This window comes from Plectrocnemia conspersa, unplaced genomic scaffold (assembly GCF_051122295.1).
Source record: "Plectrocnemia conspersa isolate PC_06_02 unplaced genomic scaffold, ASM5112229v1 ptg000002l, whole genome shotgun sequence".
NCBI lineage: Eukaryota > Metazoa > Arthropoda > Insecta > Trichoptera > Polycentropodidae > Plectrocnemia > Plectrocnemia conspersa.
In genome coordinates this window covers 24,360,907-24,388,470 of record NW_028277166.1, presented here as the reverse complement: position 1 = coordinate 24,388,470, position 27,564 = coordinate 24,360,907, and the positions used below count along the sequence as shown (strand labels likewise).

The window sequence follows — 27,564 nt, the reverse complement described above, 5'->3', positions numbered from 1 at the left end:
TTGGATCGCAGATGATTTTTATTGCATGGACTCATTTCATTTACATAAAGCTCAAAAATGTCGGTATATTAACCCCTTGACCGCCGCTGGTATTTTTGAACGTTATTTCGCACTTTGCTAATATGTAGGGGAGCGCCTATTAAATATTATTTCGAAGATCAACCTTAAATTATACAAAAAGAATGCTCAAAGTTCATGACACATTTAGGTGCCTAATGCATACTGGCGATTTTTTACTGACATCTATAGGTGTCATCCACGGTCAAAGAATTAAGCAACCACAGTGATTATCTAGTCCTGGTTTCGCTTTGATACACTGCGCGAAGTGAGCCTAGGCCCGACATCCTACCTGGGTTGTCGCGAGTTACATTGGCAGTCGGGCACGTCAGAAACCGGCGTGATACTCATTCATGCAGTGCTAGCACCAAAAATCATTTATTAATTTACTTTTCCATGACTTTTGTTGTTTTTGATAAAGTTCGTATTATTGCAATATTTTGACTATCGTATCGATGATCATAATTATGTATATTTTTTTTAATTAATATTAGTTACAACACTTTTTTTTTATTATAGTGTTTCTAGACTTCTAAAGTACATTGCTATAATTATTTTTTTGCTGGCACGTATCGCGTGTTCTAACGTTTTTATAATTGTTTAAAAAATCTAACAATATTGTGATTTATATTTTTATTACCTTTGGATACAGAGCTGTTGCTGTGTATGCGGTTCCCAATGCTATATGAGTATTTTTTTGTATACGCCCGCATGACGTGTGCTATTTTTTCGGGACGAAATCAGAGCTCTGGTGCTTCACGGGAAAGGTTCAAGTGGCATTTGAGAGGTCATTCAGGTCCCGCGTTAACAGCGTCCACGGTCGGGGCTGGTTCGCACCCCATTTCACTTCTTTTTTTGAATCGATTTCAAGGTGTTTCGTGTAATTGATTTGAATATGTATTATTCATCGAAGACAGCTGGATAATATATACCATTTCTAATCCTATCATCCTTTTAACTATTCGATCGTTACCCAAACTGGAGGTTTTCCTTCTTAATGTTCTGGAATCCATCGTTCGTTTTCGTGCGCTCCAAACTATTCGTTTTGTTCGTATCGAGTACGCCCTCGTTACTTGTTTTTTTTATCTTTCGCCTACGATTCGCGAGCCGTTTTCACTTTTTCGGCTATATTTAGACAGCGGTCCGCTTCTAATTCCGATCCAAAGTCAAGGACGCCGGTTATTACACGTGTATTGTGACCGCATAGGTAGGTGTGTACGGTCGATCAAACGAGACGCAATTATCCGGCCTCGGGTTTTGCTTTTCATTATTTGTACGATTTACTCACGGTGCCCACTCGGCACGTACCGACTTCATCTCGGATCGAAGCGCGCTTTTCATCCCCCAAGGTCTGAATCTTTAATTGCGTGCTTCCCCCGTGCAGCGGCGTGCTTCATAAATTTATTAGTTCATTTGCCTGTGTGCCGGTGTAACGCGGTCCTCGCGTGACTTGCGCGACACTGATCTTAATAATTCTTCAGCACTCGGACGTTCCACCGAATGTGACCTTATTCTACAGTTTAGGGGCTCTTATAGCAATGCAGACAAAGTTTCGAGGCTGCGTATCGATTTTGATGCTGGCCTCCGTGGCGCTCTTTAAGTGCCAAACCGCACTTGAGCTCTTAAATTGCTAGCTGCAGTCTGCTATCTATGAAATTTTACTTTCTCGTTTGATACGAAAACTGTATAGGCATACCGTATAATTGAGTTTCTGGTTAAAAAGTTTTAAATGTGCATCAGAATAATAGTCTAGTTATCGACAGGCCTGCCAAGATAGGATAAATTCCCGTGACCCGTTATTCTTGAGAGGCCCGACTCTAAAATCATAGCATGATATGTACTGATGTATTTCAGGTATAATTTCCTTCAGTCCTTTTTTATACATAAAAAAATAAAAGGAGCGGAACATTGCCTTCAAAAGCACCCACTTTCTAGGTAGTACTTTCACAATAAACATTGTTATACAAAAATTTGTTTGCAAATTATTGTTGACTATATTGCTTTTTGAACATTTAAAAAATATTAGACATTCAACGAATGTAAATTAGTAGCAGTAAATTTAGGTATTCGATCTAAAAATATAGATGCAATACATAAGGAAAGAACAAAGAAAAAGCAAAGCACCAGCTGAATTATATAAATTTAATGTTTTTATCAATTGTAATATCAGTAATTTGACATCTTGATTTATACAGCAAAATAAAAAAAAAACAGTTTCATGTGGGTATTCCTAAAAGAAAATCTAGATAAAACAGTCTGAATCTATCGCGAAAATTTTTTTTTTAAATATGTCATTTTAGTAAAATCATATTGGAATTAATTTTCACCAGTAGATATATATATATATATTTTTACCAGTAAAAATAAAAATTTTCTGGCAGGTGCTAGTAAAATTATATGATTTCAACTTTTCTATATGTAGTATTATATATATTTACATACTTATCATTATTTATTTACATCCGATGCATAAATGTTACAGTGAATGTGTTTTTTTTTGTAAAGTAAGTCCAAATACATTTTCGCCAGTAGATATATATTTCTACTAGCGAAAATATAATTTAACTGATAGGCGCTAGTATACTGCGTTAAAATGTTTATGAATCAATTTAACAGTTGTGAAACGTCCATTTACAGTTCAAAAACATAATTTGAAAGTTCTAAAATTAATTATAGTTTCAGAACTTTCATTAGGTCAAGTCCAAAATACGAACCAAGTCAACTCAACTCTCAGGGGAAAATAAGCGGAATAATAAGTACAGACAGACATCGCATCTCACATATTGCTCCATAGTTTTTTCTGCATTTCGATATTACACTATGTTTTAAAAATATGATAGCGATACTTACCGATATTACTATGTACTTCTAATATAAAAGGGCAGATCAAAGTATATTCAAACCGAATTTTGTCCAATAGGAGAGCGCAAAAAACAAATTATCCCTTCTCAGAAGTCAAAAATCCACGTCAAAAGCAACAAAATCGTGCCGTCGCAGTGGGAACGCTCGGTAACGAGCGTTCCCACTGCGACGCTCGGTAACGAGCGTTCCCACTGCGACGGCACGATTTTGTTGCTTTTGACGTGGATTTTTGACTTCTGAGAAGGGATAATTTGTTTTTTGCGCTCTCCTATTGGACAAAATTCGGTTTATATGTGCTTCATTAGATTCTCACTCGTAATATTGTAATACAAGTCTTAAAAAACGATTTTATGGCAACACTGAGCAACAAAGAAAACATTACTAATTCTCAGATAAATATTATGAGTAGATTTTTTTAATAATTTTTAATGCCTAATTAAAATATTTTGATAAAATATGATTTCAGAAAATATGTCGCAACAGTGGTTAATTTATATATTTATTTATAGCATAGAAATAGTTAACTCATACCTATTATTATTTATTCAAGTAATTATATGACGATGTTAAAAATTATATGAAATTGCATTTTTGTTGTGAGGCCCGGAATCATTGTTTTCCCAGGGCCCTGGTTCGCTCTCGGCGGCCCTGGTTATCGAATGGTATATGTAATCGTATTATTCGTATTACTTCCGTCACTTTGTTAAAAAATCTCGTCGTGAAAACTTCCTCTGCATCTTTCATCGTATATTTGCTTTTTTACACGCCTTCAAACTCATTCTGGATTCATTTAGTTACTTAATTCATTCTGATATTACGAATTTATTACAATATTTTTAGTCTCTTGTCTTCACGTATTGCAATAGCACTTAATCGGTCGTCAGCACGTCACTGTTTAGATTCTACAGCAGGCTCATTGGCACGTATTGCAATAGCACTTCATCGACTATCAGCACATCGTTTCAAAAGTTGATAGTTAAAAATAGCACAGTTAACCTAGCAGCTAGAATGACACGTGCAAATGTCACGTCGCTACTGTCCACCGTTTAAGAGGCGTTCTTGTGACAGACACTGACGTATTTTCTGTTTTATAGTATATACATATATGCTAGATGATCGTAATATATTCAATATTTTCCTAATCTCGCGGATGAATAATTAAAAAAACGAGCTTAGGCACGCATAGTTACATATATTGATTGTAATCTGCAATAATAGTTTATAATTAATAAAATAGATGTCACTACTTGACAGATTTTTAATTCTGTCTGGTGTTCTTGATCGATTGATCGATTGAGTGTTCTCCATCTAACAGAGGTTTGTGCCACCCGGGACAATTCTTAACCCCCCCCCCCATACAATTATCTAATACAAAATATGTAACCTAATGCATATCTTCAATATGCCAAAAGTTACGCTGCATACCCTTCACATATTATATGTTTATAAAAAGAAAACAGTTATTAGGCATTTCATTATTTTAGCACGCAATGAATAACGTCTGGTGTATTTTCGAATTTATCAATTCTAAGAAACTGGCCAAATTTTCGGGCCAGCCAAAAATATTTTTATCTATAGGAGCGGTATTTTTTAACCGGCCGGGTCATAAAATTAGCATTTGTTAAACTGTTGTTTATTGTTTCACATATTCATCTTAGCTATTCGTGAATATATACATATATTTTTTAGCTCAATCAGTTTAAGAACCACACATCGTGAAAATGCCGCCCCCAAGCAAGTGCCGCCCGGGGCGGATCGCACCCTAGCTACGCCACTGATTTTACCTTTGACTTCCTTCCAGTCACGATATTAAAGATTGGTTCCGCTATCGTGTATTTTTAGATGAATAATAATCAATTATAGTTATATGTTACAGCATATAATTTCAGTTTTAGTTAATCAAATCCTTGTTGATATTCAGATGTTATGAATTTTTAAGTATGTGTATGTATTATATATGCCAGATGGTCACTCGGTTCATCGCTTGTTGCAGTATTCACACTTTTATAAACAGTCTTCATCGTGAATACGATCCAAAGCTTTGATGCTCGATTTTATTTATAAATTTTAAACAAATCCGGGTACTATTTCTTTCATGCATTCGGCCGTTTTGTGGTTGTGATGTCAGTGTTTGTCCAATCAATTCATAGAAAAACTGCCTTTTCGACACATATTAGCCGGAGAAGCTAATGGGTTTCCGCGAATTTTCGCTAAACAAGACGATGACGAAGCGAGCGTCGTTAATTTCGATTCCGTCAGGAATTAATGGTGTTTAATTATACCTGTGTGGATGTTTGTCCGGCGTACGAACGCCGAGCCGATATAATTTTCCGTCGTTTGTGGAAAATTTCGAACGCATCAATTACCCGGCGGCGACGATGGGAAAATTATGCGAACACAAAGCCGAAAAAGAAAAGCGCTTATTGCCCTTTTGCACGTGCCGCAGTCGAAACAAAAACCAGAACCGAATCCGATTCATCATTGTGAGCATTGTTCGGCTTGTTTCTCTCTGAATACAGCCCAGGTGAAAGGCGGCCGTTGCGCTTTTCTTTGTCTGTGGAAATCGAATTGTATGTTTTTTTGTATAACTATTTGCGGTGCGGATTTTCAGAGAAGTACCGAGAAAATCCAGATGACACATGTGGCAGGATGTGCTCGCGTTCGTGTTAAAATTAACGGACCAAGAGGAAATTGTCCTTCGGTGAACGAACGAATGGGTAAATTGCACCGGAATTGCCGTCTGGAAAGGAAATGGAGTATTTTTAAAAACAATTTTTATCTTTCATTGCCGGTAATTTGGTGAAAAGTATTTTAGCTCAATGGTAACCTAGCAATATACTTTTCAAAAAACAAGGGAGTCTTAAATGTATGTTTTAAAATAATTTAAACTAACACAAAATATATATTTCGTTGAATATTTTCTAAAGCGGAAGAGCTGGTGATCTATCAGTGGCGGCTATTTTACTCATCAGTTGCTATAAATTCAGACTAGTTAAAATTAATTTTATTATATTAATGTTGTTTTTTTCGAATTTATATGTTTTTAACGTGGCGTTTCTCGCTTGCCCTGACGTTCGTGACGTCACAACAAATATATCGCTGAGCTTATAGGCCTGTATATAGATGGTAACGGTACGTCATCAAAGTTAATTGACCGACCACTCATAATTCACGATGATGTGTTGACGAATGCATGGTTAGTTATATTCTATGTTCTTAGAGCACTAAGAATATTCAATTCGTATCTAATTTTTTCTCAGATTGAATATGTTTTTGTTGATATATTTTTATCTTCCACTCATGACATAATATTAAGCATTTATTTTAGCATTATATAAATTTCGAGGGCAATTTATGTTTATTGTAATTCAGGTAATTGATGAATTGGTTGACCGGTACCTTCTTCTTTGTCCATTATCTTGTCAATTATGTACAATGAACGTCCCGAAACAGGTATTTTATCGATGCAGTTAACCATCGGTCAGATAAAAAATACGCCCTTCCATTTTAAAATGACCTTTGGGGTGAAATGTTTACCCCACGCCGGAACTTATGAAGTCATTAATTTTTGCGTGTCTTTTTTCAATTATAAATCGTTTAGGGTGGCAGATTGTCATCAACTATTACACTTTAATTTAACGGCGATTTAGAATTAATATGCATTATTGTTTTAAACAATCGGTTATGTGAGAACCTCTCTTATAAAGAAACAATGCCGTCATGTGACAGCAATCGGTTCAGCTCAGTTGATTGTAATTGAAGCACATTTTGAGATTATCTAAGATTGTCTTCTTCATTGCTTCTTGACCTGATTCAATGCGGGCCATAGGCACAACTTTAATTATAGCCTCACTTCAGTAGACATCTGGTGCGAAATGGCATATTCGAATAGAATAATAATTCCAATCATTGTGTTTCGTTTTTCTGGCACTCAGATCAAATTGCCGTTCCGTTTCATTGTCAATGTAATAAAAACCAAGGGTTTGACACGATGGAAATGTAGGATCAAGGCTGTACTGATTGTAGTAAGCGCTTAGATTCAAACATATCGTATCAACATGGATCAATATATTTTTTATAGTATTTTTTCTTGTAATAATTGCTATTGTGCACGAGTTCTTCGACCCGAACCAATTAAAATTTGAGTCAATAACCTATGACATAATACGGTCGACATTAAACGTATCATTTCTAATTTCTGTATACCCACCGTCTTCTACAATTTTCGTCAATATTTCCGGAAATATTATTGCAGTTTCTACATCGGCTAAAACTTTATATAAAAAGTATAGTGCAGGAAATCTTTTTCACCCACAACTAGCGACAAATTATCATCGCTTTCATCGACTCCTTTCAATTTTTTATATGAGAAAATATTTTTAGCCTTTGTTTTATCAGTTGATACTTCAACGGTAAGCATCATAAGATTCCCTATCGAGCTCGACGGTTTACCGTTACATTCTAATTAGAATCCACTATTATTTGCCTCTCAGCCATACACCGAGGGGGTGTTACCCTGCGCTTCTAAAGAAATATTCACCATTTTATTTTTATTATATAATAATGCTCTTCTTATATTAAATACAAATATTTTATTGCTTTTGGAAACAACAATAGTAGGAACACATTTATTAATGACTTCAATAACTAAATTTATTTAAAAAAACTTTGAAATTCGTTGCAAAATTAAAAAATCAGATACATAAGTAGCAAAATTATAGAATGAAGTTAGTGGTATTGTAGGTTAATCAAATTTATTCATTTTACAATCCAGAACTGACGTCGATCCCCTAGAAATAAAAGTAGGAGGGGTGTCGCACGCAACGAAGAAAGAGATAAAGCATGCTATTTCTTGTAACGGTACTTCGTCCAGACTACATGAGAATCTTATGAAGCCAACGGCAAGCCCTTTCCGTTGCAATCTTCAATCCATTTAAATGAGCAATTTTTACATTCTAGCTACTATTTATGCATGCAATTCGTTTTATAGATTTAGAGGATCCGATGATAGATTTATCTCTATTTTTATTTTTTATGTTGAATTGTACTAATCGTCGCTACATGTTGATTAAATTCTCTTAAAATTACAAAAAAAATCTCCTATTTAAAATATTTATTTTTCTTTCTAAGGAAATAACTTTCCCCTAAAATTTGTTTTTATTCTCGTTGTTAAACATGGCATAAAATAAATAGTAATAATAATCTCTGCTGTATCACGCAGAAGTTCATATCGGACGGCAGTTAAAGACGAACATACAGACTTAATGCACGTGGTGTGAGAGCAAGCGAGACCGATGTACTAATTCAATGCCATACCGCACCAAATCATTCTACGTGGACGAATGTGACTTAGTTCGTGCTCTCGAGGAGTGGGAGCGTGTTGTCGGGGACGAATCGCAGATTTTCTCGGGTGATAGTGCTAACAGGGAACGTGTTATCCGGGAATCTACTGTATATTATTGTCTTGTTACTTTTCTAATAATTATGTTGCGTTGTGTACACCTAAAATATGTGCACTATCGCACATAGATTGTTCCAGCTCCTCGTAGTTATCGCAAAAAATCTTTGCACCTGGCAAGCTTCATGAGACTGGATGGCTCATAAGGCTCTACAGTCTGCAGCTGATTGTCTATACCACCCCTCAGTAACTTCTGTGTTTCTAAAATTGACTGATTGTCTTTTCATATGTTATTTACTTTACATTGATATTAGTTATTCTATTGTTTTATAACATACTTGTGATTGAACACTATATATTCATTTGTGTGCTCACAAAAAAATGCTGCGGAGAGATACAATCTTATGGAATTTCGCGAACATGGTATAAGGTCTGAGCTAATTTTCTTTTACTAGACACAGATACCGCTCTTGCTCTTGAATCCCTCGATATCGCATTCCAATGATATGTCACATTTTAAGCAAATCTTTTTTTTACAATCTAATCTAATCTTAATGTATCAGCAAAAAAAATCGCGCTAGTGTGCCGACGATCGGTTTGCACCTCGCACAGCAGGTACTGACCTGACGTAATTTTCTCCGGGCCTTTGGACTCTCCGTAGGGCCTCGCGCGCGTAAGGGCCGGCGGGGGCGCTCCGCCCCGCCCAGCCCTCTCGCTATCGATCTCCGCCCTCTGACGCATGTCGAGTCACGTGTTTCCTGAACCGCCCTGTGCCGCGTTTCACTAAACCGAAATCTTCACGTTTCCAAATTTACATAGCGATGCAACCGGCAACGGCATGCCTTTGTCATCAGAATTACAAATTATCGATCGATGTGTAACATAGCATGCACACGCCTGTCGTGTATCTACATACCGCAAGGTATATTGTGCATGTAAATGTGATGTATACACGATGACGTAAAAGCTGACATATTTTTATAATGATCTCATATTTAAAGCGTTGATGAACATTATCAAACAATCGACGTTTTACTGCTGACTATGTATTGTTAATTTTCAGGCGGAGAAAATACAATTTGAATCACGCATGGACTTGGTGACTCGTTACGCTTTGCCACCTCAGTTATTTAACGACATATTTTGTCGTTTATTTTATTAGGTTGAATTGCATATTGGTACAATTCTAGTTCAGCTGTCGTCAACCAGTGGTCCGCGGATTCATTTGAATATACTTGAAATTTTTTTTATATTCTAATTCGACTTTCTTCGCGTATCGGTAATAAAAGTACAAAAAACAGACTAATCCAACTACTTCTCCAGATCGTCATAACTATTCGTGGCAACAATAAGCGGGCGAGCACTAAGTCTCCCTCACGGAAAAATGTCGAAATATTATTTTTATGAAATAAATTCAACATCTTAAGTTTAGTGGTCCGTGAGGTCCGAAAGGTTGGCAAACGCTGATCTAGTTGCCGGTTTCTAAGAACGCGTATAAACGATTTAGGACAGCAAAATTATGCACATTTTTTACACTAATTTCTGTAATGTGTACTTATGATTATGAATCATTTTTATTATAATTAGTCAATCGTAATCAATGCAAAGTGCGGATTGTGAAACAATTTGATTCATGATTGCAAATATTTTGATCAATCATTGATTTGCAATCGCACATTAATTTCAAGCTGACTACTGCTATTTTATTTAATTTAATAAAGCTTTCCTTCGAGGAATAACACCGATGTGTTTACACCATTCTGTACAAATCACGCAACAGCATATTTATAAGCGTGTAAATATACACTGTTTGTGTCTATATTTAAAAATTAGGTCAACTACACTACAAGCTAAATTCCCGATCGGAATATTCAATTCCGAATCGCGATAATCCCACAATGTAATTGACACAACATTAACCTGTGTGTAGCATTTGGGTCAATTGTAAATTAAAACACAGTTTTCGAAAGACACTTAAACCGCATTTTAAATATTTGTTATCTCCATTATCAAACCCACACACTCGACGATAGCGCCGAATGTGTGCAGCAAACCCTCACAAAACCGAGCGGCAAGCAAGTACGCTAATTTGTACGAAAGGTGCAACCGGTATTAAAATTGACAGTAATTGCCAAGCCAAACCCAAACTTCATAATGGATTATGTCATGCGCGATAAACCTGTCGCGAATGTGCGACTCCGGTTAACCGAGGCGTTAATGCGATGCATATATTTACCCATTTGCAAAGGTCCGCTCTTGATTAGGCTCTAAATGGCTTTTATGGGCACTGCGTTCATTAGCGTTACTACCGCGTCGGTCATGTGATTGTGATCATGAGATTTTTTGACCTTTGTATGCTGTACCATCAATACAAAAGTAAAATAATCAAAACTTACATATACGAAAGACCGGGGTTTGAATCCCACATGGAACCTAGTAATATTTAATTTATGTCGTCTATGAGATCGGAATTAATGATTATTATATAATTATAATTCCGATGGATCATCTCAGATTAGGTTTTACGAGATTTTATTAATTGTGATAAATGAAATAAAATCGAGTTAGAGAGACATCTATTGATTATGAGCTGTAATAGTGATTTATAATTAATAAACTAGATGTCACTTATTTACAGACTTTGATTTCAGTCTAGTGTCTTACTACTTATTTTATAGTTGCTGGCTGTTTTGACCTCATTGCAACGGAATAATTATAATAAAATATACAGTACTGTGCAAAAGATTTGGGCCACCTGGTCCCGTAACATTATTTTAATAGTATCACTGTTTTTTTATTACTAAACGATGTTTTCTTATTGTCGATATTTTTATGGATTATAGTGGACTTTCTTCGAAATTGTAGAAAAAAATGCATTTTACGACCGGCCCCAAACATTTAATTGCATGTTATTAAAAAATAAAAATTCTTGATGTTTGTGTCGACGTCTATGCAATAACACGCAAGAGTTAATAATCATATTCATTAATCGACGAAATTCAACGGATCGATTATATTGAGCGATGATCTTTGGCCAATTTTTATCTATTTCATTTTTTCTAGGCTTGTTATTTTTAAATACTTGGCTGCATTGTCATCAATAATTTTTGTCTTCAAATGAATATGTTTCTGCTATTTTTTTTCAATATGTTGCACTGCGTATCTTGAAACTTTTTTTGAAAATAATCCTTCTTTATGATTGGTTATTATTTGGCATCTTTGGATGTTTTTCCCATTTTTATATAAAAATGTGCAAAAAAAAACATACAACGAATTTAAAAATTGAAATAAATACTAATAAAATTAATTTTCTATAATTTTGGCAATTATGATATTTAGCTCTCAAAGACACAAACACAAATGTATTATAGGCAAGAATAATTTTTATTTTTCAATAACAAGCAATTAAGAGTTCGGAGTCGGCAGGTTGTAAAATGCATTATTTCGAAGAAAGTCCCCACTTTTGTATCTAAAACAAATTAAACAGATGTATTGATTATTCACAACAATAAAAAAAATCGTTTGGTAATAAAAATCCGAGATTCTTTTGCTAATAAAATAATATTACTGATCAGGTAGTCCAAAACTTTTGCACAGTATTGTATATGTTATAAATTTAACGTACGTATATAATACTTTTCAACCACATTTGAAATCGCAATTCGAATACCTAACCGAAATTATGATGTTAAATTGTAAAGAAGAGAAACTTTTGTTGAGATTATTAGAATAACATTCACATTTTAAAATTTCACTGCATTTTTACATTGCTTACGGCACCGTTACGAATAAACAAATATAAAATAGTAGATTTGATTATAATACAAAAGTAAATATTTACAGTTGAGTATTTGGTTTTACTGTGGTACAATAAACACGGCCGCAGAAAACGTTTCGTTTTCAATGAATTATTCAAGGTAAACAATTTTTTATAAAAATTCAATGACTATTCGAAATAATTGTTTTCGAAAAATCCGACAAAATTATGATGTTTATCCTTAGCATGGAAATTGTTACACAGTTAGGAATTTAAGTTTTAAGTATAGCATAGCTACGTAAATCAACGGTATTATAATTTAAACAAAAGTTATTATTAATCATTTAATTATTCATGGTACATGATAATAATGTTGTATTTTATAATGTATGTTACGGTATCAATATATTTTTTCTGATAATGCGTGACATTGTGTTCCTTATATGAATGACACTACAAAATTTCAATAGAAGGAAAAATGCACTACACCACATTCGTTTCCCTAGAAATGTCAATTAACTAGCTGTTTGAGTCATTACTTGCAGTACGTATAAGAGGATATGTTTTTTTGTATTTTTCAAGTTTTCAGTGAAGTTTCAAAAAAAAGATCATTCAGTAGTATTTATTAAGTTACACCTAATAACTTTAACGGCAATTTCTTCCTCCTTTCAGTAGCTCATTTGAATTTCTTCATTGTGCATCATGTTAACCCTTTGAGTAGTGAGTTAATTTAAACACATTTTTTAACACCTGGGAGTGAGTTTTTCCATAATTATTTTTGTTGCTATTTATTTATAGTCAATTATAGAAAAAAACAGTGCTTCTCAACGTGTAATTGATTTGATTTATTTTACTACTTTTTTGTATTAGTGTGTTTTATTAATTTATTTTAACCCTCTTCTAATATTAAATTTTATTAATTTATTTTACATATATTTTATATATTATATTTTTTTTATATCAATTCAGAGGCTCTTAATAATATTTTATAAAATTATTATAATACATTTTTTGTTATGTCATTTACATACTCTAATTTATTGGTAAAAAAATTTACATCAAATTGAATTTAAAAAATATTATACAAATATAATGTTTTTTTATTTTATATTTATTCAGTTAATAATATATAAATATATGGGGTACCTTAAAGCAGTGAAAGATCAACCGCCGTACATGTACGGCGATTGATCTTACTTTATTCCCTGCTATTTTAAATGAATTGTAGAAAGGAGGCTGCAGTGTAACACAATATTGGAATATGAAACAATATGTTGCTATGGTTTGTATGTAAATAAAGATTGTCAGTTGTTTGAATAACAATATTGTGTAAGAAGCATCTTGCGCGTTTAATAGTAGCCCGTATTTCGTCAGCCATTCTAAGCTAATTTAGTTTTAAATTACGTTCGAAGGTCGCATTATCCGATACTCGATATCGACGAATCAGTGAGCGCTCTATTGACAGACGGGCAGCAGCGAAGCACATCCAACCACCTGTCGCTCGAGGGTTAACGCGCACACATACGATATCGCTCAACGGAAGAGCGATCGAAACGAAAAAAAGTACAACAGCGACGACGGTCGAGATAAGGCGTCGTCGTCACCATGTCACCTCCCCCTGCCTCTGTATCGTCATCGTAGCGAAGGAGGAGTCGTCGAAAGGCGACCATGCAGTGCGACATGTCTGTCGTCGCGGAGGCGAAGCCCTCGGTCGGCGTGCCCTTCACCCTCTTCAAAATATTGCACATGATCTACGCCGATTACGTCGTGCACGCCGTCTTCGTGGTGCTGCCCAGGACGATGGACGCCTTGAAGAAGACACTGTTCGGATGCTTCAGGCGCGGTACGTATCTGGATGCGAACGACAGCAGGGAAGTCGGGGAGGTGGTGATGCGTGTCGCTTTCGAAGGAACTTCTAACAAGACTAACACTACACCCATCTTCATCATCATGAGTGCTGTGCTGTGCTGTGCTTTTCTGTCTTCCGAGTATAAGGTTGAGGTGTCCTTATTATTGTTGTTGCAACTGCGACGATTATTTTGTTTCGTCGATCATTTGTTTGTTATTGCTTACTCAGTGTCGGTCTTCGAACGAGACGTGTTTAATCAGCGTCCGATAAGTGCTAAGATATCTCTCTTATCGCGTGATAGATCATACGACCGGGCTACTTTTAAACGCGCTACAATGTGAATAATCAAAATCCGGCTCGACCACGCATGACCAACGACAGAAAGTATCGTGTTTGATCTGTACTATTTGCGGAGCAGATAAAGAAAGTATCCCACTTTCATCGAGTATAAAATGTTGTTTTTGAGAAGATCACATTTAACACTTGTTTACATTTGAAGTCTTGCGACTGTATTGATTGTGCGTAGTTGCGCGTGTGTATTATTTTATGCTTTACGAAATATTCTTCCTTAATTTAATTTATGCCACGACTGATTAAATGTCGGTATGTGGTATACGGTTATTTTCGTTTAAATGACTCATAATTTTAATAAACTGCTATCTAAATACTAACTTATCAATATTTTAATCCTTCAATATTAATTTTATGAAAGTATGTATACCTGTCAACCTGTCTTGAAGTTGACAGGTATGCAGTTGTTAATACTGTATGAGATATGTCTATATATTAAACATTTTTATTAGCGATATTTCAATACATATTCTTATGTTACAGTGAATATGTATTTTTACTATAATAAATATAATTTCACTATCTAGATCAGTTAAAATGTAACTAACAATTGATTTATAATTTCACTGGTAAATATCAGAAAAACTGTATTTGTTAATTGCACAGATAGATTATCCAACATTTCGACATTAACAGGTGATGTGTCGCCCCGCAACTATGATTTAAAAATATAATTGAGCTGATATGCACTAGTGGAATTATGTGCTGCCTAAATTTGCTGTACAAACCAAAACCTAACCTAAACAAATTAACCAAACTCAATTTGACCTAATGAAAGTTCCAAAACTAACTACTTTTTTATAACTTTCATTAAGTTTGCCACGATAGTTTAGAGCAGCATATGATTTCACTAGTGCCTATCAGTTATATTATATCTCACGAATGAATTTCGTGATGAATAATTAAAATAAATTAAATTAAAGTTAAACAATGAATCCGCAATGATGTTCGCCGAGACTCATCTTGAAAGGATATGGCTATTTTAATTATGTTTACAATACTGGTAACAATGAAAATTAAATCTCGAATTTGATTCGATCTCCAACATGACACTTCTCGTCAAATACCATTCTACAGTAATGTTCTTATTTAGGATAAACAACAACCAGCCTTCACATTTACTTTGATCCTTTGCTTGACGAGCTTTTTGGGATCACTATCTAAATATCGATGTATTATATAATAATAGAAAATGTGATTTGCTCCCTGAAACAAATACAGCCCATTAAAAACATCCATTTATTTTTAATTCAATAATCATCAATGGATCCACCAATTCTCGCCAAAGTAGCAAAAATCGATGTATTGGATTTCGGCAACAAAGGGTTATTTTTTGCCAACTTTATTTCAATTTTTAATTTCTTGCTTTTAAGAAATTTATTTTGAGAAAAGGTTCGTTGCGTTAATCTGACAGGTTATGATCTCTAAATTCACATTTGAAACACAATTACACTAATATTTCACTGACGTGTATATACGTTCATAATCTCACGCTAATCGCTCGTAAAAACGCAACCACATTAACCATATTTTATAAATTTAACCCTTTATGTGCCAAAGTAACTTTTTGTAATACGTCACCTCAATGCAACCTATTTTTTAGAAACAAAAAATAAATATATTTCAAGTGTTACAAACTTGTTAAATGTTTTTATAGTCATCTGATGTTTTTATAGTTTGGGGCATTTCGCACTATAAATCATTATTCAATTAATTTTGCTTTTTTTTTTTTAAATCAAATAAACATTTTTATAAATAGTAACAAAACAACGATGTTTGTATGAAGCAATAGTATTATATACTATTGCATCATCCAATTATCCTTTAAAAAAAATTTTGTTCCAAATATTAATTGTTATAAAAATTACGTTTCATATAATACAAAGGCGCAAGTGACTAGTGACACTCCTTTCAGCTTCTATTTAAGTAATTAAATTTTTTTAACGTTTCTTCATAGTTGACTACACCTAAATAGTTTTTTTGTTAGAGCTCCGTATGTGGCGTTTGGCATTAGAAAGGTTAAGATACGTTCGTTTGTTTTTAAAACCACGCGTGACCGATCGAATTGGTTAAAATATTTTTTATACTGATGACTCAATATATATAGTATACAATACAAAGGAGAAAATTGCTGATGAACTAACTTTCTTTTATATGTCTAAAATGAATGGAATTAAAGTCATGACTTTATCATATATGTTAAATCAACTAAAAAATAGTTTTAATATTTGTTGATTTATTATTGTAGACGTAGAGTAAGTTGTATATATCCGGAATAACTGAACATGCGCTCACTTCCGGGCTACTTTTAAACGCGTCACTTAATTCTCAAGTATTCAAACTGTCATTTTTAATTATTGCGTCATTTATGCCTTTCGCTTTTTTTTCTAAGAATTCCGTCTTCCACGAATTACGAGCTCATTAGTCATCGGTTAGATATTGATAATATTTCGAGCGAGCAGGTGATAATAATCGCCGCTCGGTAGTCTCCGAAGGATCCCGCGGCGGGTCAGACGCGTCACGTGATCGCCACTACATAGCATACCTGCTCTCTCGGATCTCTCTCGGATCGCACACACCTGCCGCCGTAGCGGCTTCGACCGCACGCGTGTCGCTTCCTGTTTGTCCGCTCTCTGATCGTCTTTGTCCACCTCCATCCGGCCATGGTGCACCGGAGGGGCGCGACTGCCTCTAAGCCCTCCGTGGTCTCGAGGTTCTGCAGGCGCATCAAGAGGGCACTTTGTAAGTCTCGAGAATTGTAACAAAAACTACCTCGCGCGTGTGTTTTGTGACTCAACGTGTGCGATGGCCGAGCATTGTCTTTGGATCGTCAGTTTTTTGTGGTGGGATTTCCCTCGACCAGGTACAATGGACCCTTTTACTCGTTGGATTCGAATCACCTGTCTATCTGGATTTGCATCTGGCAGCGTGTCTAATTGGAAAAATATAAGGTTCACTAAGAGCACCTATTATTAGAATAATTGCCACAAATTAACAGCTAGTGTTAATTGAAACTGACTTCGAGATGTGCTAAGAATAGGTCAATTCGTGTCGGTTTTTATCTCAATGAGTGTTTAAAACCCGTCACTTTGATGATAAAAGGGTGTATCTCTTACATTATATCTCAAACAATAAATATTTAGAATCTTATACAGGGATGTCATTCCATATTTTTCCAGGGAAAGTATTTCGATTTCATTAAGATTCATAGTATTACATGCATTTTTCTGGCCAAAGTCAAGGGGTCCCTGTTTAAAATCCACGTCAAATGCAATAAAATCGTGCCTTCGCAGTGGAAACGCTCTGTTATCTAGCGTTCATATTAAGACTTTATTACGACTTGCAATAAGTAAGAATTAAATGAAGCATATACAAACCGAATTTTGACCAATAGAAGAGCACAAAAATTAATATCCCTTCTCAGAAGTCAAAAATCCACATCTAAAGCAATAAAATCGTGCCATCGCAGTGGAAGCGCTCGGTTATCTAGCGTTCATATTACGACTTGCAATAAGTAAGAATCGAAAAAAGCATATTTAAACCGAATTTTGACCAATAGGAGAGCGCGAAGAACAAATATCTCTTAAAAAGCAATAAAACCGTGCCGTTGTAGTGGGGACGCTCGTTACCATGCGCTCCCACTGCGACAGCGCCGACACGATTTTATTGCTTTTGACGTGAATTTTTGATTTCTGAGAAGTTATAATTGTTTTTGCGCCCTCCTATTGACCAAAATTCGCATTTGAATACATTTTAACCAATACTTTCACATAAGTCCATAGTAATATTGGTAAGAATAGCTATATTTTTAAAACTGTGTAATATCAAAGTGCAGGCTAACTATCGAGCTATATGCAAGATGCGACGTTTATCTGTACTTATAATTCTTCCACATATTTTCCCCTGAGAGTTGAGTTGGCTCACTTTGTATTTTGGACTTGACCTAAATGATAGAAAACTTGAGTTGGGTTTGGTTAATTCGTGTAGGTTAGGTTTTGGTTTGAGCAACAAATGTTTCGCAACATTCAAATTAAGTTTCATAATTTTAAAGCAGCATATAATTTCACTAGCGCTTTTTAGTTAAATTACATTTTCGCTAGTAGAAATATATATTTATTAATGAAAATATAATTTCACTGTAACATTTATACATCGCATATAAATAAATAATGATAAGTATGTATTACTACATATGAAAAAGTTGAAATCATGTAATTTTACTTGTACATGCCAAATAAATTATATTTTCACTAATAAAATATATATCTACCAATGAAAATGTATTCCGATATAATTTCACTGAAATGATTCAAGATTGTTTTTTTAGATTTTTTTTAGGGATAACCCGAGAATTTCTGGTTTAGAATTAAGAACGTTATTTCAGCTTTCTCCAGGAAGGGGGGGGGGGCGAAAGTTGAGTCAGTGGCTAGTCAGTGGTCGCTTTTTTAATATTTCGATTCCATTTAAATTGATAGTGTTTCATTAACACATTGAATACAAACTTGTGCGTTCCGTCATTTCAACTTCATATAACAAAATCACATGGTAAACTGCGTATTTACAGTAACGTATTTATTTGATAATATTATATTAACTATAATTGTTGAATAAAATCGAAAATTCTAGGGGCTCAAAACTCGAGTAATAAAAATCTTTTTCAAGGCATCTTTACAGATTTTTCTATGAGATTTAAATGAGGTAAATTCCCTGATCTTATATGTATTTTGTTTGTAATTTAAAAACCTCACAATATTTTTTTCCATTGTCCGAAAGACGACGACGAGTGCTGGCCTGCTATTTGTTATATTATTTTAGTTTTAGTTCGAAATTAGTATTCTTCAATTTCTTACCGAGCCAAGTATGACTATTATTAAATCTCAGGGACAGACTTGCTTGACTAGTATGAATTATTAACCTACAAAAGTGGTAAATCATTTTTGCTATTTTAATTTTACAAGGTGCAACTACAAACTACTGCATTATAAATAAGTCCACCTTATTTGAATCTTACCTTGCCAAGGATTCACATTTTTCTTTTTATATTTATAAAAGTATGTATCAAAACACGTAAATACCATAATTAACACGTTGTCTTAATATTTATATTTATTCAATATTTTTTACCTTGTAAATACGAGTGTTTCAAAATAATTTTAAAAATATAGGGTCTGGTTTATAAAAATAATTTACCTTACACCTCTTTTGATTAAGAGTTGATTAAATAAAAAATCCTTGACTATCGTTCTATATCATAATTTTACAGCAATGCCAATAATCCATCGTTTCATATTATTGTATCTAATTTTTCGTCATGGTTACATTCTTCTACGTTCTTTATTCCCTAATAAAAATGTGCAAACTTCATTATCGAACGTTAAACGTGCTCTAATCGGTCGAATAAACACCGCGTTGCATGAGGACAGAAATGTTTGTCGCGGGCGTTAGACAGGAGGACGATAATTGATTCGCTGATAAATTTTCCAGCGAGCCGAAAATATAATCGAATTTTTTTCAATTGCAGCCGGTAAAGATGGATCGGAATCCGAGGTGGTCACCGTTATCGCTACTTCGGGGCAGGGGCCCGACCGCCCGCAAGAAGTCAGCTACACCGCCGAAAAACTCATCGGCAACGGCAGCTTCGGACTAGTCTACCAAGCAAAATTATGCGACACGGGCGAATTAATTGCCATTAAACGAGTTTTACAAGATAAGCGGTTTAAGGTATGCATCGCTCATATCCATCTCATGCCCTTTTTCATTGTATAGTATCACTGCTTCAATAAAATTTACCTTGCGTCGTACATTTCAATAACAACTTCTAGTCTTGACAATTCTACTTAACAGTTTTGTTTATGGTCTTTATTTCAATGAAGATTGTGACACTGTTCTTCATCCTCTCGATATTTATGTGAATGTAATTCTTATAAATTATTGCTACTTACACATATGTTAGCTCGACCCACATTGTTATATATATTTTTTATACAATCTGTTTACTTTATCCATAAGATATAACGGCAAAGAATGGACTAAAATAGTATCCAATCAAGATTCTCTTTATTGCCTAATTAGGTTATACCACTTTTTATTTTGAATAGCTTCAATGTCTTGTTATTGATCTGATACTTTATTCATTCACATAGGCATTGAATTGAATTAATATTTCGTACCAATTTTTTAGTCTTGTGTTTGGGCAAAATCTATCCCGAAGAAATCTTAATTGCATACAACCAAATATTTAAAATGCTTTGAATGCTAAGAAATTAATATAAATTTATATAATAATTTTTAAACGAGTTTTTTTTTTATTTAATTTCTGTTGGTTGTTATTGTCACTTAGGGGATACTTTAGATTGCAATGAGAATGTTATATATTATTTATAGAAATATGTTCCATTTACATTAGTTACTATCTAAATTGAACTGAAATTAGTTCTATCATTGTATAATGTCAAATTAATATGGTTTTTACTGTTGAATTAATATCTTATAAATCATTAGTGGATATTATGAAAACCACTTTGGAACAAACACCTGCTTTATCTAATTTCACGTTCTGTCTCACTTCCAGAATCGTGAATTACAAATTATGAGGCGGCTGGAGCACTGTAACATTGTTAAATTGAAATACTACTACTACTGTAACGGCGATAATGTAAGTATGATCGAATCAATCGCCGTCAAAGTTATATAGAGTGATTAACAATATTATCAAAAGCATGAATATTATTATCTATTGTAACTTTATTCATCGAATATTATAATTTGTTGCATATGTATTATTATTATTATTATTAATTTTATTTTTATTTATTATTATCATCGCATTATTTTACATTTATTAATATTTATTTTCTGTTATTGCGGTTGTTTAATTTAACAAGAGAGATGTGCCGTTGGATATGACCGGATTCATGGGAGCCATGCAGGTAGTCGGAGTGGATGATGCATACATAGGATTGAATCGAACCCTTGTACAAAAGAATTTGTTAGCTTGGTTTAGGGAAATTTGTTTTTAATTTTGACGTCTCTCAACAACTAACCTCGCTAATAATACAATCCACGAGTAAACGTGCTCTTCGTGTACACATACGCGTGTGAACATAATCGCAACGTTACTTTAATTGTAATTACAATATAGAGCGATTTGTTGTTTCGTTAGATTAGTCGCTTACACTCGTTCGGTGACACTTTAGTATACAAATCACTAGCTAGTGTATCATATCAAAAGTGTATAACGTTTGAAATCATGCGTATACGTCGAATCGATTAGAATCAAAAGTAACAAATTGTGTAGCGAAACAAGAACTACTCGCAAAACTCATTTCCATTCTGACTTCATGGCTCTTGTGATTTTTTGTTGGTTTTGTGCCGTCGGAGTCAACAATGTGTTCTTTTAACATATAATCGAATAATAAGAACATATTTTTCTCTCTAACGATATAAATGTTTGAAATTTAACAACACATAATAACATATTGTCATTTTTTTGTGTTAAACTTTAACGATCACGTATTTAACATGTTTAACTAAACTAATTTTTGGATTATTTTTTTTTTTATTCTTTAGTGAAACGCTTAAGCTATGAAGCATTATTTATAAAGGAGATGTGAAGGCAATCAAGTGTTTTACTAAAACCTAAATTGAATATCATTGGTTCCCAAGCCCTGGGTCGTGACCAAAGTTTTGGGTTGCAAGAAAGTTTAAACTTTTAATTTAAAAATTATAGCTTTTATTTATTTTTATTTTATATCATCACACACCGCTGAGCATGATAAATGTATAGCTACGTTTCATTTCTCAGCGTCAAAGTTTTACGTGTTTTATATTATTTATGTTAAATCAATTGTATAATAATCAACTTTTATTGCTTTCTCTTTCTTATCTGCCATACGTTGTTGGGGCGCCAGGAAAATCGAAATTCTGGCTCGCGAGCAAAAAAGGTTGGGACACACTTATGTATACTCGTTTAAGTTCTTATCTAAATAAAATTCTGATCACTGTGATAGTTCTTGATGTATAAATTTTACCATTCATGTTTATCATTATTACAGATGATTATAGCCGTGTTTAGTTCTATTAATTTTCACGTAAATATTTCTTGATTGCTTTCTGAGCTCCCTAATTTAAGCGTCAACGACGACAGTAATACTAAATTGTTTTCATATTTTATTTTACAGAAAGATGAAGTATACTTAAATTTGGTTCTCGAATATATGCCAGAGACTGTATATAGAGTAGCGAGATTTTACTCCAAAAATAAGCTTGTAATGCCTCTCACCTATATACAGGTAAGAATGTGTTTGATTGTGCGATGCCCTGATATACGTTACGTATATATCTAATTGTGTATTTATTTTTGCAGTTATACATGTATCAACTATTTCGCAGTCTCGCTTACATACATTCACTCGGTATATGTCACAGGGACATTAAACCGCAAAACCTCCTGATGGACACCGTCACCGGAGTGCTGAAGTTGTGCGACTTTGGATCGGCAAAGCTCCTAGTGCGGGGAGAACCGAACGTTTCGTATATATGCTCTCGGTATTATAGGGCACCTGAACTTATATTTGGCGCCACAAATTATACGACTAAAATAGGTACTTTATATTTTCTCTGCCAGTTTGATTGTGCTGCTTGGTGTTGTAAAATCTGACGTGGCTGATCTCTATCACCCCGCACAGCTGATCTTTAACCCCGTATCTATAATGTTACATAATTTGATGTTTCTAAGGCGTTATAAAATAACATGTGTATATCAACGATTCCATAAATTTGTGCATATTTACAAGATAATTTATTCAAAAATAATTAAATTTGTGTACATTCACAGTAAGATGATACAATTTATCTTACAGAATAATGCGTCGTTCTACATATTTTCTGTTCATCTCAATGTTTATTTACAAATTGTCAGTTTATTTATTTGTTGTAAATTTTCCATTGCAACATAACAGGTGTTAACAACGGGGTAAACATATTCATAGTGAGACATTAAACTAAAATCAAAGTGCTATTAATTATAGACTTATTGTAACGTACAATCAATAGATATCGCTAGCTAGATTTTATTTTAATTATTCATTCGTGAGATTAGAAAAAGCTAATCTGTAATAATCGGTTGGAATCATAATTATATAATAATCACTAATTCTGATCTCTCTGACACGATATAAATTAAAAAAACACTGATTCAGCCTCGGGTACTAGTCACTGACTTATACCATTCGTACTCTATATTTGACACTGTACATCAATATTATTGCCACAAAGATTAGATAGTATCATATTTTTTTTGACATTGTCAATCTGTATTTTGAAGTCTACGTCTGTTTTACTCGTATGTATAGCATAATTAGTGAATTTTATAACTTTTCTCACATATCTGTGAAAAGTGTTTATTATTTTCTCACTTGTTTGTAAACTTACGGTTGCGAGTACTATATATAATATCTATTTGTATTAACACAGTCAGTTCGAGAGCTATTCATTTCATCATTATTAATAAATGTGAAAGAGATTGCAAGTCTGGGTTTACGCTTTGAAGCACACGATACGGATATACGTTCGATATATTTATCATTACTCCTGTCTATATTTACATTGAACGTACATTCGTATCGTGCTTTAGAGCTAATAGTAGAGGCGTAAACCAAAACTTGCCATCTCTTTCTCAATTATGAATAATGATGAAATAGCTCTCGAACTGACTGTGTTAACGCAAATCGAGTATATAAAAACACAATATTTTTGTCATTATCCTAATCTTAAAACACGAGCACTGTCCAAAGCGTATCTTAGGATTCTCAATTATTCGTCATTTTCAACTATTGGAATATTGAATTAAAAATTAATGAAATATTTAAATATATTCGTAATTTTTTTAAAGGCCGTTAACACAGCGTGTGTTTTTAGATCCACCAAGCTTCATACAAAAAAAGGTATTAGTAAAAATATTCATCAATAAAATGTCCACCCCTAAAATAAATGACGAAGACTAAAGTGAATTTTGTGAAAATGACGATGAATCAAGTTCGCCATTGCCTGAGAGACAAACACGTGTAATGAACTTAGCGTCGGATGATTCAGAAGAGGAAATCGTTGAGTTAAATCTAGATTGGTCAGATTTCGACCCACCAAAAATTTTACAAGATTTTGAAGGCGTTCCGGGATTGAATGTTTTCCCAGAAAACCAAGAGAGCGAAGAAGATGTATCATCCCTTTTAATTGGAAATGACCTTTTTAAAAGGATTTGTGAAGAAACAAATAAATATTATTCCGACAATAAACAAATATAAGGACGTGGCACACTCGGAAGTGGTATGATGTCACAATTCCCAAACTTAAAAAATGATTTGGGCCTATTCTAATAATGGGATTAGTCAGAAAAAATTCGATAAATGAATATTGGAGCAACAACGAAAAAGTTGAAACTCCGTATTTCCCGAAAACAATGAGTAGAAATAGATTTAAACAAATATTGAGTTTAAAATGCGCTTGATAATCCGGACAGGTTGATAAAAGTAAAATTTATCATTGATTATTTTACAGAACAATTTCAAAAAGTTTATACCCTAAATCAAAATTTATCGTTAGACTGAGGGATACAGGATTTTGAACAGAATGGTGTGTGAATCGATTTCTGGTTATATATATAATTTTAAATTATATTCTGGAGCTGCAGTTCCATTGATCAACACCGTTACAGAAGTGCTTATGCCATACCTGGACAAATGGTACAATGTTTATGCTGACAATTACTATAACAGTGTAAAATTAGCCACAGATTTATTATCACGAAAAACAAGAATCTGTGGTACTATAAGAAAAAATCGCAGACTGCCTGATACTGCCTGAAATACTGATTCAAATATGAAAAACCAATACAAAAAGGGATGTAAGGATGATATCCACTATTCATCAGGCTGAAATTATCGATTCTGAAAAACTAGATTGCAAAACAGGACTAAAAATAAAAAAGCCCAAGTGCATAATAGATTACAACAATTTTATGAATGGCGTTGATATTGCTGATCAATATTTATCTTACAATGCGATCACAAGGACAAAAAAATGGTCAAAGAAGGTAGTATTTTATCTGTTCCATTGTGCATTGGTTAATTCTTTCCGAATTCATCAAAAATTGAATTCAAATTATGAGGGAAGATTCAGTGACTTTATACTGAAAGTGGCAGATGGGTGGCTTAAAGATTTGAATACAGAAATTCAAGATTAAATGGAGCCATTGACTACCTCTACGATTCAGTACTCAGGAATTCTACGATCAGATCCAGATGGGCGACTCTCGGGGTCGATGAAATATCACGAAATGGTGAAAATTATTAGGGAAAAGACAGATAAACCCGCCAGGAGGGATTGCATTTTGTTCCTCACATAAAATAAGAAAACCAACTTGGTACATGTGCAAAGTTTGCAAGATTCCTCTACACACTGAAAAATGTTTTCAAGCATACCACACAAAAAAAATATTAAATTGTGCCAGTTGCCAGATTTATTGGTGAGTGGTTTTATTGCATCTGTGACAAATCACACATGCACATATTTTTAAATATTGTAAAAACAAAGACGTTCAAACTTCATTGTGTACAACAGTCATCCTTCATTTATACCTGGTGTGAAGAACATAGATGGGGATTGTCCATAACGGGATCTAAAACTTTTCAACCCGATTTTTTTTTTTAATTTTAACGTGAAATATACTTTTATTGTAATATTTAAAATACATAATTTTCTAAATAAATAGTTTTTCACGCCTATCCAATTCTCTGTTATTTTTTAAAACTCCAATAAGAGTAATCAATATTCATTATAATAATACAAAATAAACAATATTCACACTAAACCATGAAAACTTTAGATAACAATATCGGTCTGTCACCCCCTTCCACCCCACCTCTAGAAGCCTAAGGGTGGGGGTTATATTGCACTTAAACAGCCTCCGCGTGTCACTATACATCTCAGCGACCGCGAAAACTATGGATTCGACACCAATATCGGTCTTTCAACCCCATCCCTATAAGCATAAGGGTGAGGGCTAAATTGAACTTAAACGGTTTCCGCATGTTACTATTTATCTCAACGACCCGAAAACTGGATGCGAAACTAATATTGCTTTTTACATGTCATCCCCCACCCCTAGAGGCCTCGGGATGTTTAACCCTCACAGAAACTTTTCCAGATATTAAGTCATATGTGCAGGAAGTTTGGTTGAAATTTCTCCAGAGGTTCCATAGTTACGTCGGAACATACACACATACTTGCCTTTTAAAATATGTAGATTAAATAAAAAACTCACCACAGTTTGACAAATACTGATCTGATGTTTTACAAAGACGTAAATAACTGTAAAGAAGCTACGTTCCAATTTGAAAATTTTTCGATTGCAAGGCTTAAGAATTATGTTTAATCTACAAAACCTATTATTTTTACCGTTATTTTGCAAAAATGTGCGCTCATACAAGTTTTCTAAATATTTAGCGGTCTATAATGAATTAATTCAGTTTAATATATTAAACATTTTAAATACATAATTAAATCGAATTTATTGTATTTACAGTGGTGTGACAAAATAATTGGACCAAACAATTTTTCATATTTTTGTAGTTTTTACACACTTTTATGTAATTTTAAAAAACTAAAAACAATATTTTTACATTAACAATTCATTATCACACATTTTTAATTTAAAAAATAATATCCAGTAACACCTTCTTTCTCTTTAATTACTTTGAGTAGTCTTCCAGGCATATTCGCAATTGTAGTTTATTCTTATTTTTCGGTTGTTGTTTTTTCTTATTAAATGTCTAAATTAATATTTGAGCACTTATATACGATGGATTTAAGAATTGATCGTCAATTTTCTATTGGATGTCAATCAGGTGAATTACATGGCCAATAAAACTTACATTTTTGGTTGCCAAGTAATTCTTTATTGATTTTGCCGTGTGGCAGCCTCACAAGGGTAGATTCCTGGCATTAGTTGTGAGAGTGTAAGCACCATACTCGAATAGATCCGAGTATCCTATGAAAAACCTGTTTGTGATAATGCTAATAACAGCTCTGTGTTTTTCAATAGCAAACTAACATTTTGTGTAAAAAGTCATATTTATACTGAAAAAATCATTACTACTTAATTTTTTTAGTAAGGTATAAGAAATAGTCAGTGAACAAAAACCATATTCTACATGTGATCAAGTTTAGTCATTGTTTGTTTATGTGATTTCTATCCCTTTAAAAATACAGCTAAAATCAGTTTTATTTTACATA

At 33.7% G+C, this 27,564-nt stretch overlaps 3 protein-coding genes across 11 annotated transcripts in view; 2 read left to right on the top strand and 1 right to left on the bottom strand.

The window, feature by feature from the left end:
* LOC148238118 (sortilin-related receptor-like) overlaps window positions 1-27,564 on the bottom strand; it is a 309,166-nt gene that overhangs the window by 5,335 nt on the left and 276,267 nt on the right. The gene's annotated exons all lie outside the window — the stretch shown is intronic.
* Window positions 1-27,564, top strand: part of LOC148238135 (pre-mRNA splicing factor CG9213) — a 47,371-nt gene that overhangs the window by 578 nt on the left and 19,229 nt on the right. The window lies entirely within an intron of this gene.
* The window catches only part of sgg (glycogen synthase kinase 3 beta homolog shaggy), a 70,620-nt gene that overhangs the window by 38,534 nt on the left and 4,522 nt on the right, over window positions 1-27,564 (top strand). For 2 of the 9 annotated variants that reach the window (XM_088205939.1, XM_088205940.1), the window contains exons 2-6: window positions 19,796-19,995; window positions 20,846-20,929; window positions 21,159-21,248; window positions 22,455-22,565; window positions 22,640-22,877. In XM_088205939.1, the coding sequence (XP_088062065.1) occupies window positions 19,796-19,995; window positions 20,846-20,929; window positions 21,159-21,248; window positions 22,455-22,565; window positions 22,640-22,877 (723 nt within the window). Of the gene's footprint in view, window positions 1-13,486; window positions 13,918-16,758; window positions 17,017-19,795; window positions 19,996-20,845; window positions 20,930-21,158; window positions 21,249-22,454; window positions 22,566-22,639; window positions 22,878-27,564 lie in introns of those variants that run through there. The other 7 variants (XM_088205942.1, XM_088205943.1, XM_088205936.1 and 4 more) reach the window with 6 other exon arrangements.